Source organism: Lonchura striata, chromosome 6 (assembly GCF_046129695.1).
Source record: "Lonchura striata isolate bLonStr1 chromosome 6, bLonStr1.mat, whole genome shotgun sequence".
Classification (NCBI taxonomy): Eukaryota; Metazoa; Chordata; class Aves; order Passeriformes; family Estrildidae; genus Lonchura; species Lonchura striata.
The window spans coordinates 62,257,035-62,281,204 of record NC_134608.1 but is presented as its reverse complement, the minus strand read 5'-3'; the positions used below and the strand labels follow the sequence as shown (position 1 = coordinate 62,281,204).

At 38.7% G+C, this 24,170-nt stretch overlaps 1 protein-coding gene across 1 annotated transcript in view; it reads right to left on the bottom strand.

Annotated features, from left to right (window-relative positions):
• Nucleotides 1-2,442: 2,442 nt before the first annotated feature.
• Nucleotides 2,443-24,170, bottom strand: part of LGR4 (leucine rich repeat containing G protein-coupled receptor 4) — a 70,750-nt gene continuing 49,022 nt past the window's right edge. Inside the window, exons 5-18 of the mRNA XM_021539047.3 lie at nucleotides 16,967-17,182; nucleotides 16,258-16,329; nucleotides 14,804-14,872; nucleotides 14,174-14,245; nucleotides 14,016-14,087; nucleotides 13,299-13,367; nucleotides 12,732-12,803; nucleotides 11,568-11,633; nucleotides 10,873-10,944; nucleotides 9,990-10,061; nucleotides 9,572-9,697; nucleotides 8,308-8,429; nucleotides 7,693-7,767; nucleotides 2,443-5,406 (exon numbers count right to left, since the gene is read on the bottom strand). Of these exons, the coding sequence (XP_021394722.1) occupies nucleotides 4,130-5,406; nucleotides 7,693-7,767; nucleotides 8,308-8,429; nucleotides 9,572-9,697; nucleotides 9,990-10,061; nucleotides 10,873-10,944; nucleotides 11,568-11,633; nucleotides 12,732-12,803; nucleotides 13,299-13,367; nucleotides 14,016-14,087; nucleotides 14,174-14,245; nucleotides 14,804-14,872; nucleotides 16,258-16,329; nucleotides 16,967-17,182 (2,452 nt within the window). The 3' untranslated portion in view covers nucleotides 2,443-4,129. The remainder of the gene's footprint in view (nucleotides 5,407-7,692; nucleotides 7,768-8,307; nucleotides 8,430-9,571; nucleotides 9,698-9,989; nucleotides 10,062-10,872; nucleotides 10,945-11,567; nucleotides 11,634-12,731; nucleotides 12,804-13,298; nucleotides 13,368-14,015; nucleotides 14,088-14,173; nucleotides 14,246-14,803; nucleotides 14,873-16,257; nucleotides 16,330-16,966; nucleotides 17,183-24,170) is intronic.

Here is a 24,170-nt window from a genome sequence, read left to right as displayed (position 1 = left end):
CTGCTTTAAAGGGAAAGAGCCTCCAGATGGGAATTCCTCTTGTCTGGGGAAATGTGCAAGAGCTCTATGTAACACATTTCGTTTAAAACCACATCATTGTGAATCACTAGCAGGATTCCCAGTCTGTTTTTTGCTAGTTGGAAATCACAGCCCTCCTGCTTTGAACAGCCTTCACTTTTTTTAGCTAGTTTACTGTTCTGCATAAAGTCTTTCTCTCTTTTAAAAAGCATCAGCTAGTAACAGATTTACTTGCTCATTTCTGGGCTAGAATTTTCAGAACACAGGTTATGCTTTTGTTACTGGAAACCCGTGAAGCACTTCGTATTTTGTTACCCTCAAATCAAAATTAGTTCCCTATAGGAAACACCACAGTGACCCCTAACTAGTATTTCTTATGGAAAACCTACACTGCTACTTTATACAGGAGTAGTGCCAGAAGTGCAACTTATGAAATATGTCCATTCACCTTCCAAGCTCTTTCAGTATATAACTGTACAGAAAAAAACAGCAGTTCGTGGTGTATTATTCCATTTCAGATTTCATTTCCTTATTTATTGAATCATCTTCAACTGAAGCCTAGTTTTAAAATCAGACTCTACAGTACAATATGTGAAATTACTGAAAAAATCTCCTGCTAAAAAAATCAACTTATGCTAACAGTAAAAAATCAAAACATTTATGTACTTAAAAATTATTGAGAGCACATATAAAACAAACTGCACTGTGCTTTTAATTCAAAATATTACCCTGTAAATTGAAACTGAAGGCTTAAAAACAGTAACCAAAGTGAAAAAATTACTGAAGTATCTTTGTGCCAGTTTGAAATTTCTGAGTAAATTCACAAATAAACAGGAAATTCTACTGGAAAGAAATTTAAAAAGGCTAAAGGCATCTAAATCAAAGATGCATTATTTTTATAAGAGAACGAAAAAGCTAAATTTCAAATGAAGAACTCTCATCCGCATATTGCCACAGAGCAGGCCAATAGCCATCTGTAAGAAATTACTCTTAATGGGGGAAAGATAGGGAATACCTTTGGCAATTTTACTTGTGACCATCTCCCTGAAAAAAGGTGCTTCCTCCCCACGGCAGAAGATAAGGAAGAAAAACAACAAAATGCTCTCCTTGCCCTATGTTTTTCATTTAAAGTCAACAGCAAAGCCTTTTTGACTGCTAAACCCAGCACTGCAGCTCAGTATGGCAGTTGTGGAGAGGTCTAGAGGCATGATATGTGACACTGCAACTGTCAGAGCAGTTTCAGCTAACTTTAGACTCTAGAAAACTGGAGGAGTTATTTTCTGTGGGCACCCCAGAAGGGTGTAACTTGTGGTTTCACTTGTTTCAGTATGAAAACTGAAATTAGGAAGCTCTACCTAGCAGAAGAGACTGCTGAGGTGACAGCTCAGAAAGCCACTGGTACACAGGTAACAAAATTCCCACATGTTGCTAACATAAAAGAGCTTTAAGGCAAGCTGTCCCCACCTATTTGACATTGCTTTCGTAGCAGCAGCAAGTTCTCAGTGGATGAGAACACCTGAACACTGCATTGTGCCCTGGCCTGGGGCAGCTTCCCTAGCAAAGACACAAGGAAAGTTGGCATTAAATACCTGGATCTGTCTGGATTCTCCTGTGGCGATCATCCACGGGCATCACGCACGAGGTTGCGTTGAGAGAGGCAGGTTTGCAGCACTGCTTCTGAACAGGCTGGTTCCAGGAGCTGCTGCCCACACTCCTTCCCCTCCACCAGCGTGTGCTGCAAGGCACTGGGCTAACTGCATTAAAGAGTTCATTGCTAGTATAACTGAACTCCAAAAACATGCTGAGATACAGTGAAATACCAGAGCTCCCAATGGACCACATCACCTTTGTGAACAGCATGGCAGCAAAGGCTCAGTTGTAGAACAGAAGAAATAAATCCCTACGTAAGAACATTGAAAATACAACAGGCTTTCTGGAAGCTTCAGGGCTGGATTTCCTTCCCCACTGATTATAACTGGCAGCTGACATTTACATTCCTTTTTGAGCAGCATTCTTATTACCTCTGACAGGTTGGCCAACAGAAGAATGTCAGACAAGCTGTGACTCTTAAAAAAGCCTTAAAAAGCCCCCACAATTTTCAACATTAAACAGTATCAATATGAAAATTTTCATCTGACTGATTATTCAAAGCATACTAAAAACATTTCCACTCAAACACAATATGTAACACCTTTAATCAAGAGATTGCTTCATAAGAGGGCTAACACTTCGCTAACCTTTTGCATGCCAAGACTCAGCATTAATTCTGAAATCACATATCCACCTGTAAACTGGAAACTTTCTTGTTTTCTGGCAGTTCTTTCCTGAAACTTTCAAGAGCAGATGAGATATAATTTACGCTCAATAATTCTACATGTGCACTGTTTTCAGCTTTAAATTTTGAAAAACAGAGATAAATAACCATAGGTATTAATGTACCCTTTATTTGCTTTCAGTGTAACATTCCATGTTAATTTGCAGATGTAATATTCGTGAGTGTAAATATAAGAATTAACAACTCTTGGATGGTTTTCTTCCCTTTTTATACTTGAATATTTTGGCTTACAAAATTAACAGCATACAGTAAATATTCCTCCCATACTTTGTACAAACTACATGATTTTGATATACAAGGATCCCATTTTTATTATAGTGACATAATACAACCACATCTATTTACAATGAAAAAAGGTACATAAACCACATTTTAAACATTCTGCTACTGGCAGCCACTATTGTTTAGGAGGTAGCTTTAATTAACAAAATGAACTGAAGCCACATTTCCCATCATGGGTTCTATCAAATAACTTACAATACAAAGATAAAAATTCATTGTATGAACAGTATATACAGTTTAATTCTCAAAACAGAAATCTAGCTTTAGATCTGAACAAGAATTTCTCCAGAGTAACTGGGATAGCAGTGGATTTACTCCTCATCTAGTGTATTGTCCAAAAATCTTATATAATTACTTAATCATGCATTATTAACTTTGTATTTATCATATTTCAAACTAATTATAAAAAACTGATCACTGGTTGTACTTAAATCATTTGGGTCTCAGAACTTTAATGCTTTAAAAAGATTGCACTGATTTAGGTGAAAATCAGTGTCTTTGCACAGTGTACTTCACTGTCAGTAAAATAACTGGAAAAATGCTTTATTTTCAGTGCCAAATTGTGTTGCATTTTCCCTCCATTTCCTGAAGTCTCGGTCCATCATAGGTATTACTGTATACTGCCACTGAGCAGGCTGCAAGAGCACTGGCCAGTCTGATGGCACAGACACGAGCTGGCTGCAAGGGCAGCTCTGCCAACACGCTGTACATCCACACTCCTGCCAATGCTGCACCTCGACTGGTAATACTGAGGAAACTTGCTGTGGTTCACCTGAAGTGATGCACCATCACTGGAAAAATGTGCTTAACCCTACTGTTCCTGACAGCTGCTAATATTCTTATTCCAATAAATCTACAGAACATTGTGGATTACGAGTACTTTACTGCAACCAACTTTTTTTTTTTTAATTGAACATGAAATACAAAACAAACACAGTATTCTGATATTGCTGTCACAGTTACGTATGGGAGAATTAATCCCTTTTTTGGCCCTGCAATAAAATGCATCCTGAGATTCACTGCTGAATATACTATACAAAGCTAGCAATAGATTTTTTTGCTTAATTATAGCAAAGTCACATTTAAAAAATAATTTCTATAATATTAAACAGCTGTTCTTTATATTGTGCTTTCTCAGGGGGAAAAAAAAATCACCAGAACTTACCTCACCACCAGAAGAAGCAAAGTACAACTGCAATATGATGTGGAAACACACCATTAGCATGTAAAAACTGTATAAAAAAAGCACTATTGTATGAAAAGAGTAAAAATATTGGGTAACAATTTTGGTTTACCAATTATTTACAGTCAGGGCAATTGACTTTTTAAATTTTTTTTTAATGTATGGCTCAAGAAGTTACTGCCCACTTCCCTTCTTTACAAATGACACAAAATAATGATTACAAAAGTGCTTCCTGCTTGAAAAGTCAAAATGGGCGACAGTCTGCAAAACATGAACCTCTTTATTGGAGCAGCTGAGGGCATAAAGCCTTCTCAGTCTTTAATTCTTGGTATGTTGTAGGCATAACGCACCAAAGGGAACCCTCTGCTTTGGTAGAAACAGGCACGGCCACAGGCCTGCACTTGGTCCGAGCTGTCCGACACGAAGGAGTCGTCCTCGTCCACGTAGTCAGAGTGGGCTGACTGTGTCCCACAGTCTGACCAGTACCCATCTGGCCTTTGGCAAGGCACCACTGCCAGCGCAGGACAGCTGTGGGATTTTATTAAATGTTTACAGGGCATGGGCTTGGACAACAGCAGCGACTCGCAACATTCACACAGAGCAATATTACCACCCTGGAGGTGGGAGTAAATGCCACAGTCGTAGTAAAAATCCTGTGCCCCATCCCCTTGGGCACTGACAGCAATTGCCACGGTGCCGTTCCTCCTGCTTAGGTGGCGCCTGAGCAGCTTCCAGTCTTCCTTGAACTTTGGGTTGAAGAACACGTACAGGACTGGGTTCAGGCAAGCAGGCAATGGGAAAAATATCAAAGTGACAGACTTCATGATTTCAGGGCTGATAGAAATGGCAGTGATCAACGGTGCAAATGAGAAGAATGCAACAGGACAGAAGAAGATGCAGTTGGTGAAGATTAGCCAAGCAACATGCTTAATCGTGCTTGACTGGGAATTTTCAGAGAGATCGTCCTTCTCCAGGTTGCAATAGAGTTTAGTGTAGATAACAGCCATTAGCAAAAACACTAATGAGTTCAGCAGCACTAGAGTTACTGTGAAACCTAATAAAGGTGTTTCTCCAGTGGGGAAGGGCAAGCAAAGGGGTGATGCTGAGTACTCTGCTTTATAAAAAAGTGGTAAGCATCCCGCTACCAGAGCGCACAGGAAAGCAAAAAATGCCGCAATTTGAAATTGTTTGTGGCAATTGCTTTTCCCCTTTTTAATAAACTCCTTGGCGGACAAGCTTCGTTCAACAGCTGCCAACATCAGGAAAAAAATGGCACTTTCTGATGAAAAAACTGCAAGAAACCCAGCAATTCTGCAACCACTGCCAGTCTCCCACCATATGCCAAATTCAGCAAACCTTCCCCAAGATACAGCATCCAAGAAAGTTAAAATACCAGTATAGATTCCCATAAATAAGTTAGAGACTGAAATCAGGCTTATAAACAGTTTGGAAGATGGCAATGTAGTACAGGATGCAAATATTGTTAACACGACAAGCAGGTTGAAGAACAAAGCAACCAAAAAAATAAACCAGACAGTAAGGCGAATCATCCAGCTGCCCAATAAATATTCACAAGGCTTAAAAGCACCTAGAAGAAAACAAAAAACAAACAGAAGGACAACCAATTTAGGAAAAAATTCTGCCTTAATAAGCAAGATTTTTGAAAAGGTCTTAAAGTGTACTCCTCATTAATTAATGAATAGAATACACAGCTGAACTGCTAAATAGGTCAGCTGAAAGTAAACTATTCTCCTGAAGTTATTTACTAATTAATTATGCCAATTTGCCAAACTGCAAAGGCTGGAGTCAGCCTGTGACTGAGGGCTGGCTCTGTGCTGCACATGCCTTTCCTCTAGGCAGGGGAAAGGTAAGTACAACCCATCCCTGATGTGGGCAGGAACAGAACTGCCAAGAATGATTCAGTGTCAGTGCAAAAATCTCCTGAGGCCTAAAGCAACTTCCAGAAATTAATGAACTGACAGTCAAAAAAAAAAAAAATTTTGTTTTTTTAAATGATCAAGCTTCATTTCTGGGCAGAAAATAATGAAGCCCACTGGATTATCAGAAAATCAGGAATACAACCCCTTTTTAGCAGGTATTCCCAAATAAAGCCTCAATGAAAAAATAATTACCTTTACAATACATTCGTGTGACACAACAATACCTGCTAAGCTGATCTACTTCAAAATAAAAACAACTTCCTGCTTACAAAATTTTAAAATGTCAGTTCAGTGCCTCCAAAAATTCAATTTAAAGCCATTTTTCTTCTTTTTAGACAAATAAAAGCCACCACCCTTTCCTGTCTTTCTCCCAACATCTAGTTGTTCTTTGAGTTAAGTTACCCTTCTCTCACACTGATATTCCCAGTCCGTGCTGGCAGGGGGCAAAAATTCATGCTTGGAAAGATATTTCAGCAAACTTGAGCTCCTTGAGCACCAGTGTTCAGCAATCCATTCTTCAGGCAAAGTGCAAAGTGGATCTATAGGCTGAGAAGTGATTCAGAACTGACATGGTGGGTGGAGTATCTATCTTATGACCAGATGGCAGCATGACATAGAAACTTGCTAGTACGAGAGGCACGGGTGAAGAGCAAGGCAAACTGTGAACTTGTAGAGCAAGCTCTTTCTTTTAGACCTATTACAGCATTTCTGGCCTGGACAAAAAGAAAGAGCTAAACACTAAAAATTTAACCCATGTAACACACCATATCAGTTCTCATTCTGTAAACAGGAGATCAAAAGCAAATAAGCACCTTTAACAAATTAACTTTCAGATGATGTACAATTACATTAATATATTTGACTTTCTGACTACAAGTTTTTTTGGCTGTGATCAAGAAATCCTTGTGATATTCTGGATATTAAAGCCAGAGCTAGCTGAAAGGATAAACAGATTTTCATAACATAAAATAGTAGTTAGGAGAAGAGAAAGAAGTAAGACTTGAACAACTCCTGCTCACTCAGGAGTAACTTCATTTGGAAGCACATTGCATATACATGTTCATGTTTATGCAGACAAAAGAGGGTACAAGATGTAGGGAAAGAATCCTCTGGAGAGGCTGGGGCAAAGGCAGAAAGCAAGAGGCACCACAGCAAGTGCTCCAGGAGCTGAGTGGAAGGAAGGCTGTACAGAAATCGGCAGTTGGAGTAAGAGAAACAAAAGGGCAGAAACAAAGCTGCCTAGAGTGAAAATATTCATTGCAAGATCAAAGACTTTCAACACTCCTGGACCGTTCAAGCCTGAGTTGGAGTAAATATGGTATGCCACTATGACTATTCACTGCACAAGTGTCTTGAGCAGTTTAAGATGCTACTGCCTACACCAGTTATTTGTAACAGCCCTCTGCTCACAGTTAATGCAGCTACAGCAGGACTGGGGAAGAGATTGCATGGGTGCTCCTCCTTATCCTCTCTCCTGGAAAGACATCAAACTTCCTTAAAACCACCAGCGATAGACAGGAGTTTGAGTTAAGCTTTTAAAGCACAGGCTGAACTCGCACTGATACAGGTAAGCATTCACACAATCTGCTCCACAGACATCATCTTGGAAAAACAAGGCATAATTAGGAGGCAGTTCATTAGCAGACTCCAAATATAATCTTTACAGTCTTGATTATTCTGATTATGGAAAGAAATTTTGGTATTTTTCCTAGCATAGTTCTCTAATGAAGGGCTATGTGTCCAAAGCTGAGTCAGATCTTTCTGACTGCTCATCCAAAACAACACTGACATCAAGTTTTACTGAAAGAATTGGAGAATTTAATCTCCTGTGTACAGAATGATTACCAGGAATGAAAGATGTAATTCTGCACTCAACTCTTTGCATAACGCCATGCCTGAAGTTGAGTGTGGCTAAAGCACATTATAAGGTTTACCTGTTGCTGGTGTACAGTGAATAATAGTCTGTCCCAATTCATCATTTTTTGCATTTCTTAGAATATCTGCATTAGCTGTAAAAATGAAATACATATTAGTTGTAAGAAGAAAAATAAGTGAAATGGCAGTGAAGCTGCCTAGGATGGAAGTAGTTCACTGACACCTGAACCTTGTGACAAGTGAAATGGTTTGCATTCTGTCAGATGCCCAGTGCAGAAATTGCTGCTCGCAAAGCTTTGTAACACAGCAACATCTTTGATCACTGGGGAAAGATCTATGGAGCCTTAAGTAGTCAAGGGAAGGACAAGTCCTGTCTGAATAGAAAGGCTGAAACACTAAGAACAATAAAACCATGATAGAAGCAATACCTGCAGTTTGACATTTTTTTAAATTACTATTGTTTTTTCAGACAGGCAGGTCTTACATTGTCCAACGTATCTTTCACATGTTTAGCAGGAACATGGCACTGCTGATTTGTAAGCAATTGCTAATTGGTCTTTCAGAGACCTCCTCTGTATCCCTATAAAGACTTGTATTTTTCCTATAAAGGCAGCACATGGTTATTCTAGTCTGTTACAGAACAATACTGTTGGTTAAGTACATGAAACATTTACCTTTCTCATGATCCATCAAGGCACCTTGATCTTGGTGATTGGAATCTTCAGCATTGGAGCTTAGGTAAGAATCACATACCCAAAATGCACAGCACTGATAAGCATATGGTACAGAGAGTGACCTGAAATACAGGCAGAACAAGGAAGACCATTAAACTTTGTAACCAAAGTTAAGATTACCACCTATTAAAAATATTTAAGTAGCACACTTCCATGTTAAACTCAAATCTTCCTTTTCTCACAGTGGCTGATAAAACCTGTTTCAAATTGGATGAGGTATAACCATTTTTAATGAACTCTTGCACTGAGATAAAGGGCAGGTGATGTATACAAGTGAGAAGTAAAAAGATGTTATGATATTTAGCTCTCTACTATTCTTTCTAGTCCATATACAAACCAAACTCTCATCAGGGTTAGTTTGTGGCATTGCTGTCAAAATTAAACTGAAACTAATTAAGCAAGCTAATTAAAAAGTAACTGTTTTGTAAGAAAGTTAATTCCCAGATGACCACAACCTTGTATTACATCTTTCCTTCTCACTCATCATTATAAAGCATGAAAAATAAGATTTCTATTTTTTTGTGTGTTTGGCAGAAATGGTACATACTGTTATTCTGGCAGAGAAGTACATCTTCACACAGAGTTCTAAAAAAACCACATAAACAATAAGGGAATAGCAGACCAAAATCTATTTTTTTTTTTCACTCAGGACTTCAGTATTAACTATCCGGAATTCGCTTCTTGAAAATATTTAGGAAGAACATCAGACTGCTTCTTCTTAATGTACAGAAAGATCTTTGTAAAATGGAAAACAGTTCATCACTGTCTGATCCATCTCCCACGAAAATCAATTACAGGCTTCTATTTGAATTATTATTTTTATTCTTATCATTTGCCTCCAAGAAAATATACATAAAGCATGGTGATTATGTAATCAGACACCTGCCTGTCTGCTCCTGTTTTCCACACTGTGAAAGACATATGTGCTCAGTTCAGTAACAAATGGAAATCTACCCAAAGGACTACTCTCAAACCAGATGATATCTTGCCTGAAAAGTGGTGGAGAAGAAAAATTAAAAATCCCAAGAAATTGATCTGTAACTGGCTTCTACAGCAGAGCAGTCAGATGCCCTTTCTATAGACAGCAGTGAGATGCTGCAGGACTCAGCAAAGACCATTTGCCACAAGTACAGTACACACCAGCTCCATTTACCACACACTGCTGGGCACTGCAAGCACCCTGGGGTGTTCTTTACCAACATACCGCAGCCTGGCGAAGTTCTTGGCTGCCAAAGCTTCTTTCAGCTCAGAATTGCCTGTGAGTTTGAGCTGGTTCAGTCCACTCAATCCTTCAGCAGGAACTGAACTGAGCTCATTGAAACTCAGGTCTCTGGAATGGGAATATTAACACTGTGTTACAGAGTAAGTTTGAAGACTTTCTGGCACACATTTCATTAAAGCAGGGAAGAGCTTTATCATACGAGGCTGTGGTCTGGAAATGCCTAACAGTGCAGCAGGCACTCTAAAGATGTATCCCCTGCATGTATTCAGCTAGCAGGAGCCTTCCTGATTCACAGATATTGCACAAATGATGAACACATCACTTTTAAGCTAAAAGCATTTATTATCTCAGCAGTTTAATGCAAGAGAGAGGAGGTGACTGCACAGAAAAGCCTACTTACAGGTTAAGAAGAGCTCCAACAGTGATGAATGCTCCCTTGTGAATCTGATAGATTCGATTTCTACTGAGGTCCCTGCAATGAATGCCGAAGGAGATTATTTGGCAATTTCACCAAATCCAACAGCAACTGTACTGAGGAAAAAAGCTAAGGTGACAATTATATGATGCCTTTATCAGAAAAGGAGAACATATCCCCTCTTCCCATTCAGCCAGGTGCAACAGCAGTCAAATTCATTGGTAATGGAGCTGTATCCTGCTTCACCTCATCTCCCATTCCTGCTCCCTTTCCCTTTCTTTCTGACACTACAGCTCAAGCTGTCCTCCCAAGGCAGAGGCTGCCTCTGCCATCATCGAATCCCAGCAAGAAGGTGCCAGGATGACCACTTTGGTGACAACTGCATCTCATGCAGTGGGCACAGATGGGGGAAGACAAAAGAACAAGCGGAGGAGCATCTGCTTTTCTACATTTCAAGTCCAGCTTCACCATGAGTTATAACATTCTTCTTAAAATACCTGTCTAGTTCTGGATTGTTCTAACTTAATATAGCTAGAGTTGTAAGGGGAGAAGATAATTTTGTTCACTTATCTGCTTCTCCTAAGAAAAACAGATAGGATCTCTCCAACAAATACTATACAATAAAATAATATAGTTACAGTGCAAAAGACTGGACCAGTGAAAAAGCCTTGTTCTGTAGACTTCATATTTATAAAAATATTTTTATAGGCTAGAAAAATAAAATGGAGATTAGAAGGAACAGGGCTCAAACTGGCTGTTGGCCTTTTGCCATCAATCAAATTTGTAACACCAAACCCTGATATCAGTTAACAGGGGAATCAAAACCAGGATCTTATTTTACTCAGCATGCAGCTACATCTGCACTCACAGGACACGGAGGGAGGACAGTCCTTGAAAGGTATCCTCTGCAATTTCATGGATTTGATTATGCTGCAACGAACTGCAAAGGGAAGAAGCAGAAAAAGAACCTTATTAGCTGACTTCAAACAAAGAGATAGCTTGGTGTCTGCTAATGCAGGGCTTTAGCCTTACCAGTGACAAGGTTTTACTCATTTCCCCTTGTAGACAGACTGACAAATGCATTGCATCAGCAATGTTCATATAACCATGGAGCACTTTCCTGGCAGCTCTTCCCAATCCCAATTCACAACTCATTTAATTTAGAAGAGACTAAATAAGTGTGGACTGAATTACTTTCAAGCTAAAAGTTACACTTTGTGAACACTGTAGAGTCATAGTGAAATTTAAAACAACTCTCCATTCTGCACGGAGTCTTTGGGCATATTCTAGCCATTCCATTTATATGCATAGCAATATTACTTTGCAGGATTAAGCTGTCTTTCATTACTTTTGTAACATAGGAATAATTAAGCATTAGTTAATTAAGGAAAGCATAAGTGGTTGAATTCTCTGTCCAGCACACTTCTCATATGAGATCACCATACTATCTCTGTCCTTCATTTTTAAAAATTAGGATCAAACAGGAAGCAAAAAAGTCTCTAGAGATGTGGACTCAGAATACTATGGAGTTTATAAAAATAAACAACACTTATTTCTACTTACATTTCTTCCAAGGTATGGCAGCCCTTAAAACTTGGGAGGTCCTTTATATTGTTATAAGATAAGTCCCTTCAAAACAGAGAATGGGAGAAGGGTGCTTAGTTAACTCCTTTCTACTTGAAACATCTCATCACTTGTAACTATTAAATAGATTGACAGAAAAATCATCCTATTAGTACCATTCTGCTGAGCAACCAAGGGTACTTTACAGAAAATCACAGAGGGAATCACAAGTGTGAATTCTACATATCTGTATACATGTACCCTAAACCCATTTAGGACATGCTCCCTGAATTGAGAGTTATAATCTAAAAATTTTATTCATAATCTGCTTTATTAGTTTAAACTAGGTAAATTGTATGTAAAGCATATAAATGCGGTGCCAATTTTGATTAGTGTGCTGGTAATTGCTCTAAGCAAAGCTAGGAAAGCTCAGAATGTTCTGTGAAACAATGAAGAAAAAAATACTAGAAACAAGCAAACAATCTTAAAATTTCTATTTGAAAGGTAAATGGCTGTTTGAAAATAAATCCCACCTCATCATTTTTTCCTCCTGTTTTTCTTCTATCAAACAGAATGTGGTTTTTCTCCTCCCTTTTTCAGGACTTGCTTCTGTTCCACATTTTCCTGAGTGCATCTTTTGCAAACGTAATTTGTCCCCATCCCCCTAATAGTTTCAGTTACCAGTTTGGGGTTTTTTTGCATTAATTTTAACACATGCTCCCTGCTTTTTATGTCTAGCCTTTGCATTGCTATCTTCTTCCTAATCCTCATCTCCATTTCTTTGGTTCCTCATGCTCTCTGCTCTGTTCCTGAACACAAGAAGTCAAAGCACTGTAAATAAACTCCTCTTTAACCTCTGACTGTAGCTAACTACAGTTCTGTTAACAATGAATGGTGGGTGAACAAATTTGAAGATTGATCTCTGCAGCACCTTACATATCTCTCTAACACAGGAAAAAAATGTAACATACCCCTATAAAGAGGACTCTGTTTAAGGAATGTAAGGCATTACATCAAATCGAAAAACAACCAAGAAACCACATTTCCAGCTTTGGTAGAACTTCTAGGATGAAAAATTCAAAGTAATACTTTGACTTTAAATAAGATTTAAGTTTCTTTCAAAACATTCTCATGCATGAAGAGAGGCACAATATGTATACTTACAAAGTTCGAAGCACCTTTTGCTCTTGGCATAAATTAACAGGAATACTGTTTATCTTGGTTCCTGTAAGAGTTCTGTGGGGAAAAAACACAACAAACCCACACATATAAATGCTTCTTTTCTTTATGACAGATGGCATAACAAGGATATATAAGAATAGAATGCTATCGGGGTGCTAGATTCATCCACCAAATTTTGTTTGTTTGGGTTTTTTGGTTTTCAGGTTGTTTTTTGTTTTGTTTTGTTTTTGTTGTGTTTTTTTTTTTTGTTTGTTTGTTTTTTTGGTTGTTTTTTTTTTTTGTTGTTCTTTTAAGAGGACAATTTTTCTGTTTTTCATTTCTGGGAGAGTGAGTTAGTATCAGTGGCCTTTTTCATAGGCTTTTCTCAGTTTCCCCTACTAAAAAAACCCACTAAGTGTCACCCAGGTAACACAGTGAGGAAAACTGTACCATTACATTTACTGACAGGAAGAGAACATATATGCAGTTTCTTTTCCAGATTCACTAATCATATTTCAATGACTTCACAAGAGGAAAACACAGGAATTTATTTCTGCAGAAGACACTTACAAGCTCTCCAGATTTACGGTTCCTGTCAAATTAGGAAACCACTGCACCATGCTGGCACCTCGAATGACCCTAAAAAAATCCCCATGAAAATTAGGCGTGAACTACTATGAAATTGAATTGTGACATTCAGTCTTATAATCAGGTAGATATTTACACCAAGGAAACATTCTAATATTCTTACTGCTTTTAAATTGTATACTTGAATAATGTTGTCTTTTCACTACTTCCTGTGCTACTCATTTGCTTAACAAATTACTCCTCCATGAGCAAACAATTGGAATTCATCAAACTGCAAAGAATGCTACTAATACTAATGAAAAGTGCAGCTTGTAGTTCAAAGTCTCACTCCATTTTGCTTATTCATCAGCCCCAGAAGCGATATCTTTTAAGAGCATACATGCACTAACCTGCAAAACATTCTCACAATGTACATCCTTGCTCAAAAAACCACTAAGGACATATTGCAGATTGTTTAACTAAGAATCTGAGCACTTGGCCTTGGGTTATGTATCTTATGAAAGGTAATTAAAAAAAAGTTATAGAGCGTATTAAGTAGAACTTCTTAAGAAACTAGATATTCCCAACAATAACAATATTTATTAAAACTTACTGAAAAAAATCCTCTAATGTAAGAGGGAGCCAGAAAATTTATTTTCAGTTCTTAGCCACAACATTTCATACCCATTTATTGAACAGTATTGTCAAGAAAGTACTTACAGGGAATGCAGATCTGACAGATTCTGAAATGCTGAGTTCCCCACAAAAGACAAAGGATTATCATACAAATGTCTGGTAAATGAAAAACATATTTCAGGGTTTGTTCTTACAGTCACTGTCTGCTAAAGGCTAAAAACAGATGGATGGAAATTACTTACATTGTTCTTAGAAGGGGGTTTCCTGCAAATGCACCATCAGGAATTATGGAAATGTAGTTACTGTGAAACCCCCTAAAAATATTAGCAAAGAAAAACCCAACATTTAAAACTATACTGCCAGCAGATTCAACCAGTAATCATTTTCATCATATCTGCTCAATTTCCAACCCTGCCATAACAAGGACTGCAATAGGACTAAGTCAATCTGCAGGAATAATTCTAATGATTTCTGTCTGCTGCACAGCAGCTAATAAAAGTATTTCATTAGAAAGGAATTATTTTGATCTAACATAATGCTGTACTTTCACTTTTCTCATTCATCTCTTAAGAGGGGACAAGGAAAACATGCATCATCAAGGAGTACTTAACCTGGAGGCCAAAACCATCTCCTGATCCACATCTGTGCTAGTGGTTCTCCTGCTTATTTAACTCCAAAATAATTTTCAACACATGCCCTCTCTAGATGATGATTATATTTTCTTTTAATTATAGCCTCACTTAGCATAACCTAACCTAATTTAGTCTCCTACACAATGAGAGAAGCACTCTTAAACCCAGGATTTTTTCCCCCTTTTTATTTAAGAAAAGGAGAATGAAAACTGGTAAAAAGGGAGAATAAGTAATACTTACAACTCCTTTAGACTTGGAAGTGCTTTTATGGCTTCAGGGAACTCTACCATGTTATTATAATTTAAATCCCTAGAAGAAACAAAGCAAGAACATGATAAAATTTTTAACAGTACCCTGAATTGTCAAAATAATTTTCGTTTAAGACAGTCCAATGAAAGAAAACAAAGAACACCTTTAGCTAGACCATAGAATGACTTCAACTTAGATTTCATCTTCTGATGTTTTTCATGCTTTATAACCAGCTAATAACTTAGGTAAGATATTTAATATCACCCAAAGAATTATTAATATTAAGTCAAATAATATTTCCTTACAGCAAAGCTTAGTCTTTTTCAATACCTCACAGATTTTTCTTCAACAGAATTTACACAGAAATGAACCATGATTTCAAAGATTAAAAAAAAATAGATACAAATGATTACTCCTGATGATCATCTTACTATGAATACCTTTTGTCAAGGTTTTATAAAACAAATAGTAAATAAGCCATTATATAAGGGCAGATCTTGCAGCAAAACCAATTATAAATACTGATGAGAGGCACAGAAAAACCTCATGACTTGGTGATTGGTAATTGGGATCTGTTGATTTCTCAGTTGTCATTATTCCAGCAGTGATGTCAGGACCTCTGCAGAAGGGATCCCTTTTAAATGGCAAAACCCATTTTCAGAATCCTGTATCAGCTGGTATCTATTTACCCAGCACATCATTGCTTAACTGAAGGTGAAAGAGATGAAGAAAGCAGCATTTCTGGACTCATCCAAGCTCCTCATTTTAACAGAGCTTGTCACTGGCTCACCCTTGCCCTCCTTAATTAGTTTCACTTATTTAGCATTCCCCAAAGCATAACAAAGGCACTGCTGAGGGATGTATCCTTTATTAGACATTCCCTGAATGAGCTGCAGGGAAATGGGAAATGTGACCCAAGCAGCTGAAAGCCAGTACTTGCCAGCAAAGCACTTGGGAGGTTCAGGATGAGGAACAGAGGAGCAACAGCCCCCTGAGATCCTCTCAGAAACATCCTATTGTCACCCAACAGTTTTAGCAAGGTATCCTGTGTATGTTCAACCCTACAGGAAATCTGAGAAACAAATATTTGTCCTTATCACTCATGGGGCCACTCAAACACTTGTGGTCTGTCCACCTGGCTCAGCAGAGTGATAAGCCAGAGTACACCAGCGAGACCAGGGCCAGGAACATTACAGTCACATCATCCAGCATGGCATTTCACCCAGGCTAGTATTTACCTGCTTCTCAACGTAGTTAATTTGTTTTGGTGGGGCAGGGCACTGATACCAGCCTTCAGTTGCAAAACTGAGCTGGACCTAAGTGTCAGTGGCGCAGTGCACACACATCTGATTTGCAAAACTTTCATCATGCCACTACGGCAACCTTGATTTAAGCTGAGACTGAGACAAATACTGACCACAAATTACTTTAAGAAACATACTTACAAGGTTTCAAGGTTGTCTAATCCATCAAAACAGTGTTTTCCTATAGTTTTTATTTTATTGTTATGAAGATGTCTGAAAAACCAAACCAAATAAATTAAATGATTTCATATAAGTTAACAAAGTAGCAGATATTTCTACGAAATCAAGAGAGTTGAACAGTTTAGGAAAAAAACATTGCATGGGGTGGATTACACAGAGGAATATATTTCATTTCCAGACAGAATATTTCATCCTCATATGGAAAAAGAATAGACTGCTTGGCAGTTAAGACAACCTATTTTAAATCTTTAATCACTGTTAAGAAATGTGATAAAAATATAGCAAACACATAAATCAAACGTATTTTTCTTATTATTCCACAGAGATTTTTGAGATTACGAAGAGACAGGTTTCGGATAAAATAATTTTTTCTTCTTTTCGTATCTCTGAAAGCTTTCTCTGACAACCATTGTTTTGAAGTATTCATTATATAATGAGATGTCAGAAATCAAATCTCACTACCCACAGCCCATGTGGCTTTTGTTTAGGAGAAAGTCTTTAGCAAACCTTCAGCAGGCTCTCTGATATACATGGTATCATCTCATGTTGGCAGTACAGGCTGTTCCTGTGCTAAAACATCACAAAATAACCATTGTGAGGGCCACTCTGGATTAACCAAAACTGTAACTGAGGAGAAAAGCAAAGTGCCCTATGAAACATGAACACTCACAGAACCACCAGGCTGGAAAGGTTGGTGAATGCATAGTCAGGAATGTGAGTTATTCTGTTGAGAGCCAGCGTCAAGGCCTGCAGGGAAGGGAGATTGCTGAGCGGAGAGATGGGAACTTCTGTCAAGCTGTTGTCATCCAGCCAAAGGTGCCGCAGCTGCAGCAGCCCCTCAAAGCTGTCCTCTGGAATGGCAGTGATGTGGTTAGCGTCTAAACGCCTGCATCGAAACAGAAAGAACCATGCAACAAGCTCACAAACTGCAGACCAGCAACAATACCAGCTGAAGTCCTACTGTTCATGAACATCTCTTTCCAAGCTTATGTGTCTTTCACTGAAATAATTCAATACTGCCAAGTTTGAAGTTTTATTGAAAGATGCATGAAAAGCCCTTTCAAAGCAAACGAAGAGCCCATAAAACAGTTTCATAATAAACTTCTTAAACATTTTTAATAAAACATTTGAATGAATTGATATGCTTATAATCAGCTAACCAAAATGAATTAATAATTTCATAAAGCATCTCCCAAAAAAACCCTAGCTTCTAATACAGCAACAAATCTTTAAAACAGTAGCTTGACAGCATATGTAAGACTGCAGAGGCATTTATTCATTTGAATGGATTGTCCTTACATCTCCTTTGTTGACAGCATTCTGTTGTATGCTTTGTTTTGTGGCACTGCTATACAGTAACAAAGCAGCTACTTTAGAGAATAAGATTATTAAAAGCTATTTGTGAACCAAGTCAGAGTTATGAGTTATCCCAACAAGCAAAACATCTCAACTAAAACTGATTTCTCTCTTGCCCCTGATCGTTTCTAAGGAACAAAATGCAAAATAGCATGTCAGCACTATTAACTATTGTACATCACTGGATTTACCATCATACTTTTTCCCTAAATAAATGCCAATTGCAAAATTAGCAACAGTAAGTGTCCTGACTCCAGCCACTATAGGGTTAATCTTTGCACTAACTAATAGGGGACAAGGGGACATATCTAGGAGAGGTTATTCAAGCAGAGGTTATTCAATATTCTGAGAAGAAGCAGAACTTTCCTAGTCCATGGACCTCAATGGGCCTGAGAAGGCACAGAGCTGTGGGCAATACTTGACAGCCCTCGGACCTAAAGGCTGTCTTCTCCAGGTCAGCACACAGCTGCACCACGCTGACTTCCCTGCAAACACAAGGACAGCGCCCTGCACAGCTGTGTGAAATGACTGCTGAACCAGCCATGGAGCCTTTTACAGGCACACAGAATACACACACCCTCCTCCCATCATAGGGATGCTCATTAAGATACAAATCAGCACAGCTCTGGAATTACTTGGCACTCTCCAGTTTCTAAAGCCATGATCAAATATGCTCTTGATAGTCTAGCTGGGTTAGTTTCAGAAGTAATTTCCTCCAGCCCTTCATCCTGTCCTTCTGGGCAGGTGGTGTGGACCAAGTGACTTCACTGCATTTGTCCCAAGGCACAGTCACAGCAGATCTGGATCCCAACACTTAAAGGACATGCAGAATTCAAAGGGAGGAGACAACCCTGACTAAGAATTAAGGCAAAACACAAGCCTGATGACAAATTTAATATGCTTCATTTTTTTCCTTAAAACAGAGGTTTGCTGTTGTGATGCATGCAGTTTGCATATTTCAAATTATGATGAAAAAAAGTCTTAATCTGAATTTCCATGTAATAAAAAGTCAAAAAATACATCAAATTAAGCAACGAATATGCTATTACAAGTGGGCACTTACAAAACTGTCTGCAGTCAAAGTCCTCTCCTAAAGTGAGTGAGCTGTCATTAGCTCTAAAGCTGTACATCAGAGTTAGTTCCTATGGTTCATATACTGACATCCCCTCATCATTTGCCCATGGTCTAACAGGTGTGTATGATATTCTGTCTGAATGCTCTTAGGTTGCACGGAGACTAGACCATCTCAGAGAAACTGAAGTCTGATGATAATAAAGGAGGAAAAAGAGGCTGGGAGGAGAGAGGAAAAAAGCCTGAGGCTCTGCTTCAGAAAAAAAAAAAAAAAAGGCAACAAGAAATTACCTGTCTTTCTTCTCTCCTAAATTTACACAGCTCCATGAAGATCAAATAATTATCTCCCAGTGGAATAAACATATCCGAGTAGTCAAACTTCTCCCTGCCCCTTCCCTCCCCTTTTTTTCTGAGGTTTTTTTTTTTTTTTTTTTTGGTTGGAGGAAGGTGTTGGTTTGGGAGTTTTTTTAAGAGAAGCGGCATACTCAAGAGACAGGCCTCGATCATTGTTCCTATTCATCTAGTCCATCTGCACTTCCACTGGCACCTTGCTAATTCAATTTATTCTAGGAGACTTTGGGAAACAAAAGCACACAAGAAAGCCACACATTGTGCTCCTCCTCTCCCACCCTTAAAGGAGGAGGTGAACAGAGGGAGGATGGATGCACACAATGAGGGAGCTGAACTCAGCTGAACAGAGACAGGCATAGAGATGATGTCGCAGCCTGAGTTTTCAGCTGGCTTTGCCAAGCCCTCTGTCCGCCAGGACAGGAGGACTGAGCAGCCAAGTGCCACACTTTAAACTGAGGACTCTCCACAGCCATCCCAGCTGTTGTGTTTATCTTCTCCAGCCCACAGCAGCAAAGGTGAGGGGGAAAGAACACCACCACCCATCCAGGGAGGTTTGGAAACGGAAAGAGGTATTTTTAAGTTATTTGGCCTCATCCACAATTTTTTTTGTCCTTTCATTTCTCCTAAGAGCCTAATAGGCCATGGTTATTTTTCTTTCTCTTCCAAACAGTCAAAGCTTATCCACATGATACTGAATGCACAAAACACAGCTGAAACATTCCTATTTAGTGTGAAATGCACATAACAAAGCAGTTAGTGAAACAACTGAAAAACAAACCTAAAATATTTGACAGGCTTCACAAAACACTAACAATTAAGGACCACAACTTTTCTTTAAGGTAGATAGGGGAATATTCCCTAGCTCAAATATTTAACAAAGAACAAGCAGTACTCTTTGCTTGGACTGGACTTTGTACAAAGACTGTCTTTTTCCATTATATTGTTAAAGATACAAGTATATTCTTCAAATTAGACCCTAATATTTCAGAAGTTACTTTAATTACAGCTTTCTTATAGGCACTGGCTTGTGAGAGACCCTTATATTTTAGTCTATAAATTAAGAATTCAGTTGTGGAGCTGTCATCTTCACTTTTATTCCTCTCATGTTCCCTCCTCGCACAAGCACCAACTCCAGAAGAAGAAAAGAGCAGGAGGATGATAGAAACCTAAACATACAGCAGCTCTTACATCAGTGTTTGATATATTGTTAAAACAGGACATAGCAAGCTCTTCAAACAATTGACTGTGCTTTAAGAAAACCAGAGCTAGTAAGAACACCTACCCCAATTAAAATGAATAGAAGCTCCAAATCTAACACACACATATAAATGAGATTTTACACACAAACGTACACACACTGCTTAGGGCAACTGCCATACAGCCTGCATCCTCCATAGGTAACACCTGAGAGGCCTCCAGGACCAGCCTCACCAGCTCTCATCTGTGACCACAGGCAGTCTTCTAGGCTTCAGCCACTAGGAAATTTTAACAGACTTGTACTAATAGCCTAATTAACAGCCTTGTACAGGAGGAGTTTACTGCTGATGTTAATAAAAGGCAAATCACTCCCAGCCCTTGTGTTAAACCACTTCTGCTCAATGGCAATCATTAAAAACATTGCTCTTTAAAGTGCTCCTTCAAAAACCACAAAGAAATCACTCCAGTAACAGTGGAGTAGGTTTTTAGTCTTGAAGTTGAGTGCCAGTAAGCCTGGTACCTGGGAAATCCTGTCACAGTGGGAGGCAGTAACCCATGTTAACAGAGGTACTTCAGAACACTGGAGAGCTTGCTCACTGAATCAAGCAGTGACTCTGCAGTATGTGTTGAGAAGAACAACACAAGGATTTGCTTTACTCAAAGACAAATTTACAGCAGCCCTCAGAAACTAATGATACATTCTGAAGCTGTTTCCATCACTAGTGCTGATGTGCCAGCACATCTCTTTCTTCACATCTGTTCAGATGGTACCAAGTCAAAGGTCACAGTTTGCTGCAAAGTACCCACAGAGGATTCAGCTAATTTTGCCTACATGCTATTTAACTTTCACCATCTCATTTAATTTTCTGATCAATCAATTTCTAAATATTTCCCTGATTTTATTTAAACTTGGCAATTCCTTAAGCAAGCCCAGACAGTTACCAAAAAAAAAAAAAAAAAAACTACAATAATGCCAGAAATTCCTGAAGTTCACAATAAAACACAACTCACTTTCAAGGAAACCAGAACACCTTCTAAAGGTAAAGATGGCATAGTAAAATATGTGAAGTACACAAAGCAGTATATTTAAAGACTTTTCAGCACAATCAGATACGCTCAGAGCTCTTACACATTCATAACTCTAAATATTCAAGGAAGAAATATATATTCAGTGTATTTAAGTCTGTATTTGTTTTGCAGGTTAAAGAGAAAATGTGTCAATTTTTTCCATTCCCATTCTGATTAATCCCATTTCTTAACAGAGACTAAATCTGAGGGCTGATGCCCTTTAAGCCCTTAATAACAGCAAAGCAGGAAACTAGAAAACCTCTGAAGACAAACCATTACAAGGTGCTTAGCTGAAAACACACCTGCCACAGTAAGGGGTGCATACTACATATAACACCATTTAAAGCTTCTTAGCTTTATCCAGTCATTGCTGTAGAGGAACACCTTCCACAGCCTCTCAGCCACTATTGTCCCTACAGACACGTCTTGTTCTTCCAAACTCTACAATCCAGAATCACAAAATTATCAACTGGAGCCCTCAAGCACTCTTTAAGAAGAAGACAGCAGAATTAGAACAGAACTACATAATTTTTGATATAAGATTATATTTGCATTGTTCTCTCCAAATTCAGGGATCTTCCCTTATGACACATTTTGCATTTACAGTTTATGTTACTGAAATTGTCAGCAACATGAACTATGGCTTAAAATTGGATAGTTTCATTACCAGCAGAATGTTTCTAGATTTGACTTTTTTAATAAATACAGATATTAACTTGATCTGTAGAAGGAACCCTTTCTAAAATACAAAAAAAACTGCAGCTGATGTGTGCTATAGCATATATTTTAAATATGTGCGAATTTATTTATAATCCCTTAAATTAAAATTAATTTATAAACAGACATATTAAAATTAATTTAGACTATTAAACACATTTCATATGTTTAATGTTATAAATTAAGACATATTTCAGTCATATTTCTATTTTTAAATATGACTGAAATATGCCTCCATTCTCTGTCCCCATGCTTCTACCATACATTTTTACCCTTCAAAGCATGCTTCTGCTCATTCCTTTCAGTTCTACATCAGGACCCCAGTCTTTCCCACCTGGGCCAAGATGATTCCCACTCCCAGAAAACATAACCCATCCCAGTTCAGCACATCCATACCTCCTGCCTTATCCTGCCTCAAGGCTGATCCAGCCTCCTAAGATAGGGAAGCAGACTGAAGAACTGGTTATGAACCTGATGAGAGCAGGTCAGGCTGTTCAAGGAACCAGAAGTGCCAGCATGCATTGCAGAAAATGCCTGCTGACCACAGGCATGGAGACACTCGCCTGTGCAGCTCAGGTGAACACCCACACACCAGGAGAGGCAGGAGCTAGCACAGCTCAGTATCATATGGCAGGATCCCAGATCCCACCACTAGGGAATCCGGCAGAACTGCTAAGATGCAGTGCTTTGAACCGCTGCTGCAGAATGCTCCAACATTCCCTGCATGGGGACAAGCGTGCACATGTGCTGGAAAAGCAGAACTACAATTATAATAAATTATACCTAAACACACTAGCAGCTATTGACAGGCTTTCAAAAGTCTCTTGGATTTGATGGCAAATGCACAGTGGCAATTAGGTTTGTGGGGTTTATTAGTCAAGTGGAATAAAGTTTTCCTTTGTTAAGCATCTGAAAGTCTTTGTTTAAATAGTGTAATTCCAGTATTTGTCACACCCTGGGGATTGTACAAGAATATTCCTACGTAGCTGGGTTTCTGTGGTCAATCAGAGCAACCCTCAAGACTACTGCAGTATACAGACCCATTTTACAGATCCCCAGATTCTGGGCCAAAGCTCAGAATAAATACAAAATAAGCCATCACAGTCAAATATGCCAAGGCACTTAGAGAGGGACTTTCCTCAGTGGCTTTCCAGCAGTTCCCAGGAAGCAGCTCCAGCACTGTGCTGCTTCACCTCCTGCTCTCTGTGTGACCCTGGGACTGCCCACTAACCTCACCAACACCATCTCCAGACCTAAAACACCTCTTCATTGGCCTCGTAGTAACAAAAGCATGTTGCTGGTGCTTTGCAGTAACCAAAATGCATCAAGTCTATTGTTTACATTCGTGAAGCTCTTTGTCAGGTTTTTCAGCTACTAAAAGAGGCACAAGCTGGACAACCAGTGGCTTCCCCCTCGGCAGAGCTATCCCACAGCCACACCTATCACAGTATTTTGCAATGTGAGTACACATCCTGCCACATAAACTTTTCTGGGGTGCTACACAGCAAGCTTCCACTCAGTACAACTCCTTAATTTTTCTGTATTTCACCTCCATACAAAGAATCCTGTTCCAACTCTCTTCTGGAGGCCAGAGCTGGGAAAAAATATTCAATGCAAAGAGAAAATAAAGAGTTGTCATTCAATATCCTGAACCAGGTTGGCTACTCACCAGCTGTAATATAAAGACTACAGACCATGAAGCTCCTGTAACCATCTCCTTTATTTCCACCCAGGTATGTTTAGTGAGTTCGTTAATATATACCACACTGTGACAACTGCCTTCCTAGGAAGCTAAAAGCTGGAGCACATTAAGACAGAAAACACTTGTAAAGGTGTTTCAAATGAAATGATTATCAATATACTATAAAGTTTTTTGAGGAAGTAGTTTGTGCCTTTCACCAACAAAAAGATACCCCTGAACCATACTTCAGAACAAACTGGGAAATTGCCAAAAGAGGGACAGTTCAGTAATGTTTAAAGCTGTAGGTTTGGCATGGAGATCATATAAAAGAGTAGAAACAGGCTTTTCTAACATATATTTTGCAATGAATTATTTGTTTTAAAAGAAGCTTCCAGCAATTTGAGAGTTTTGAATTAACAAAAATTCCTTAGGG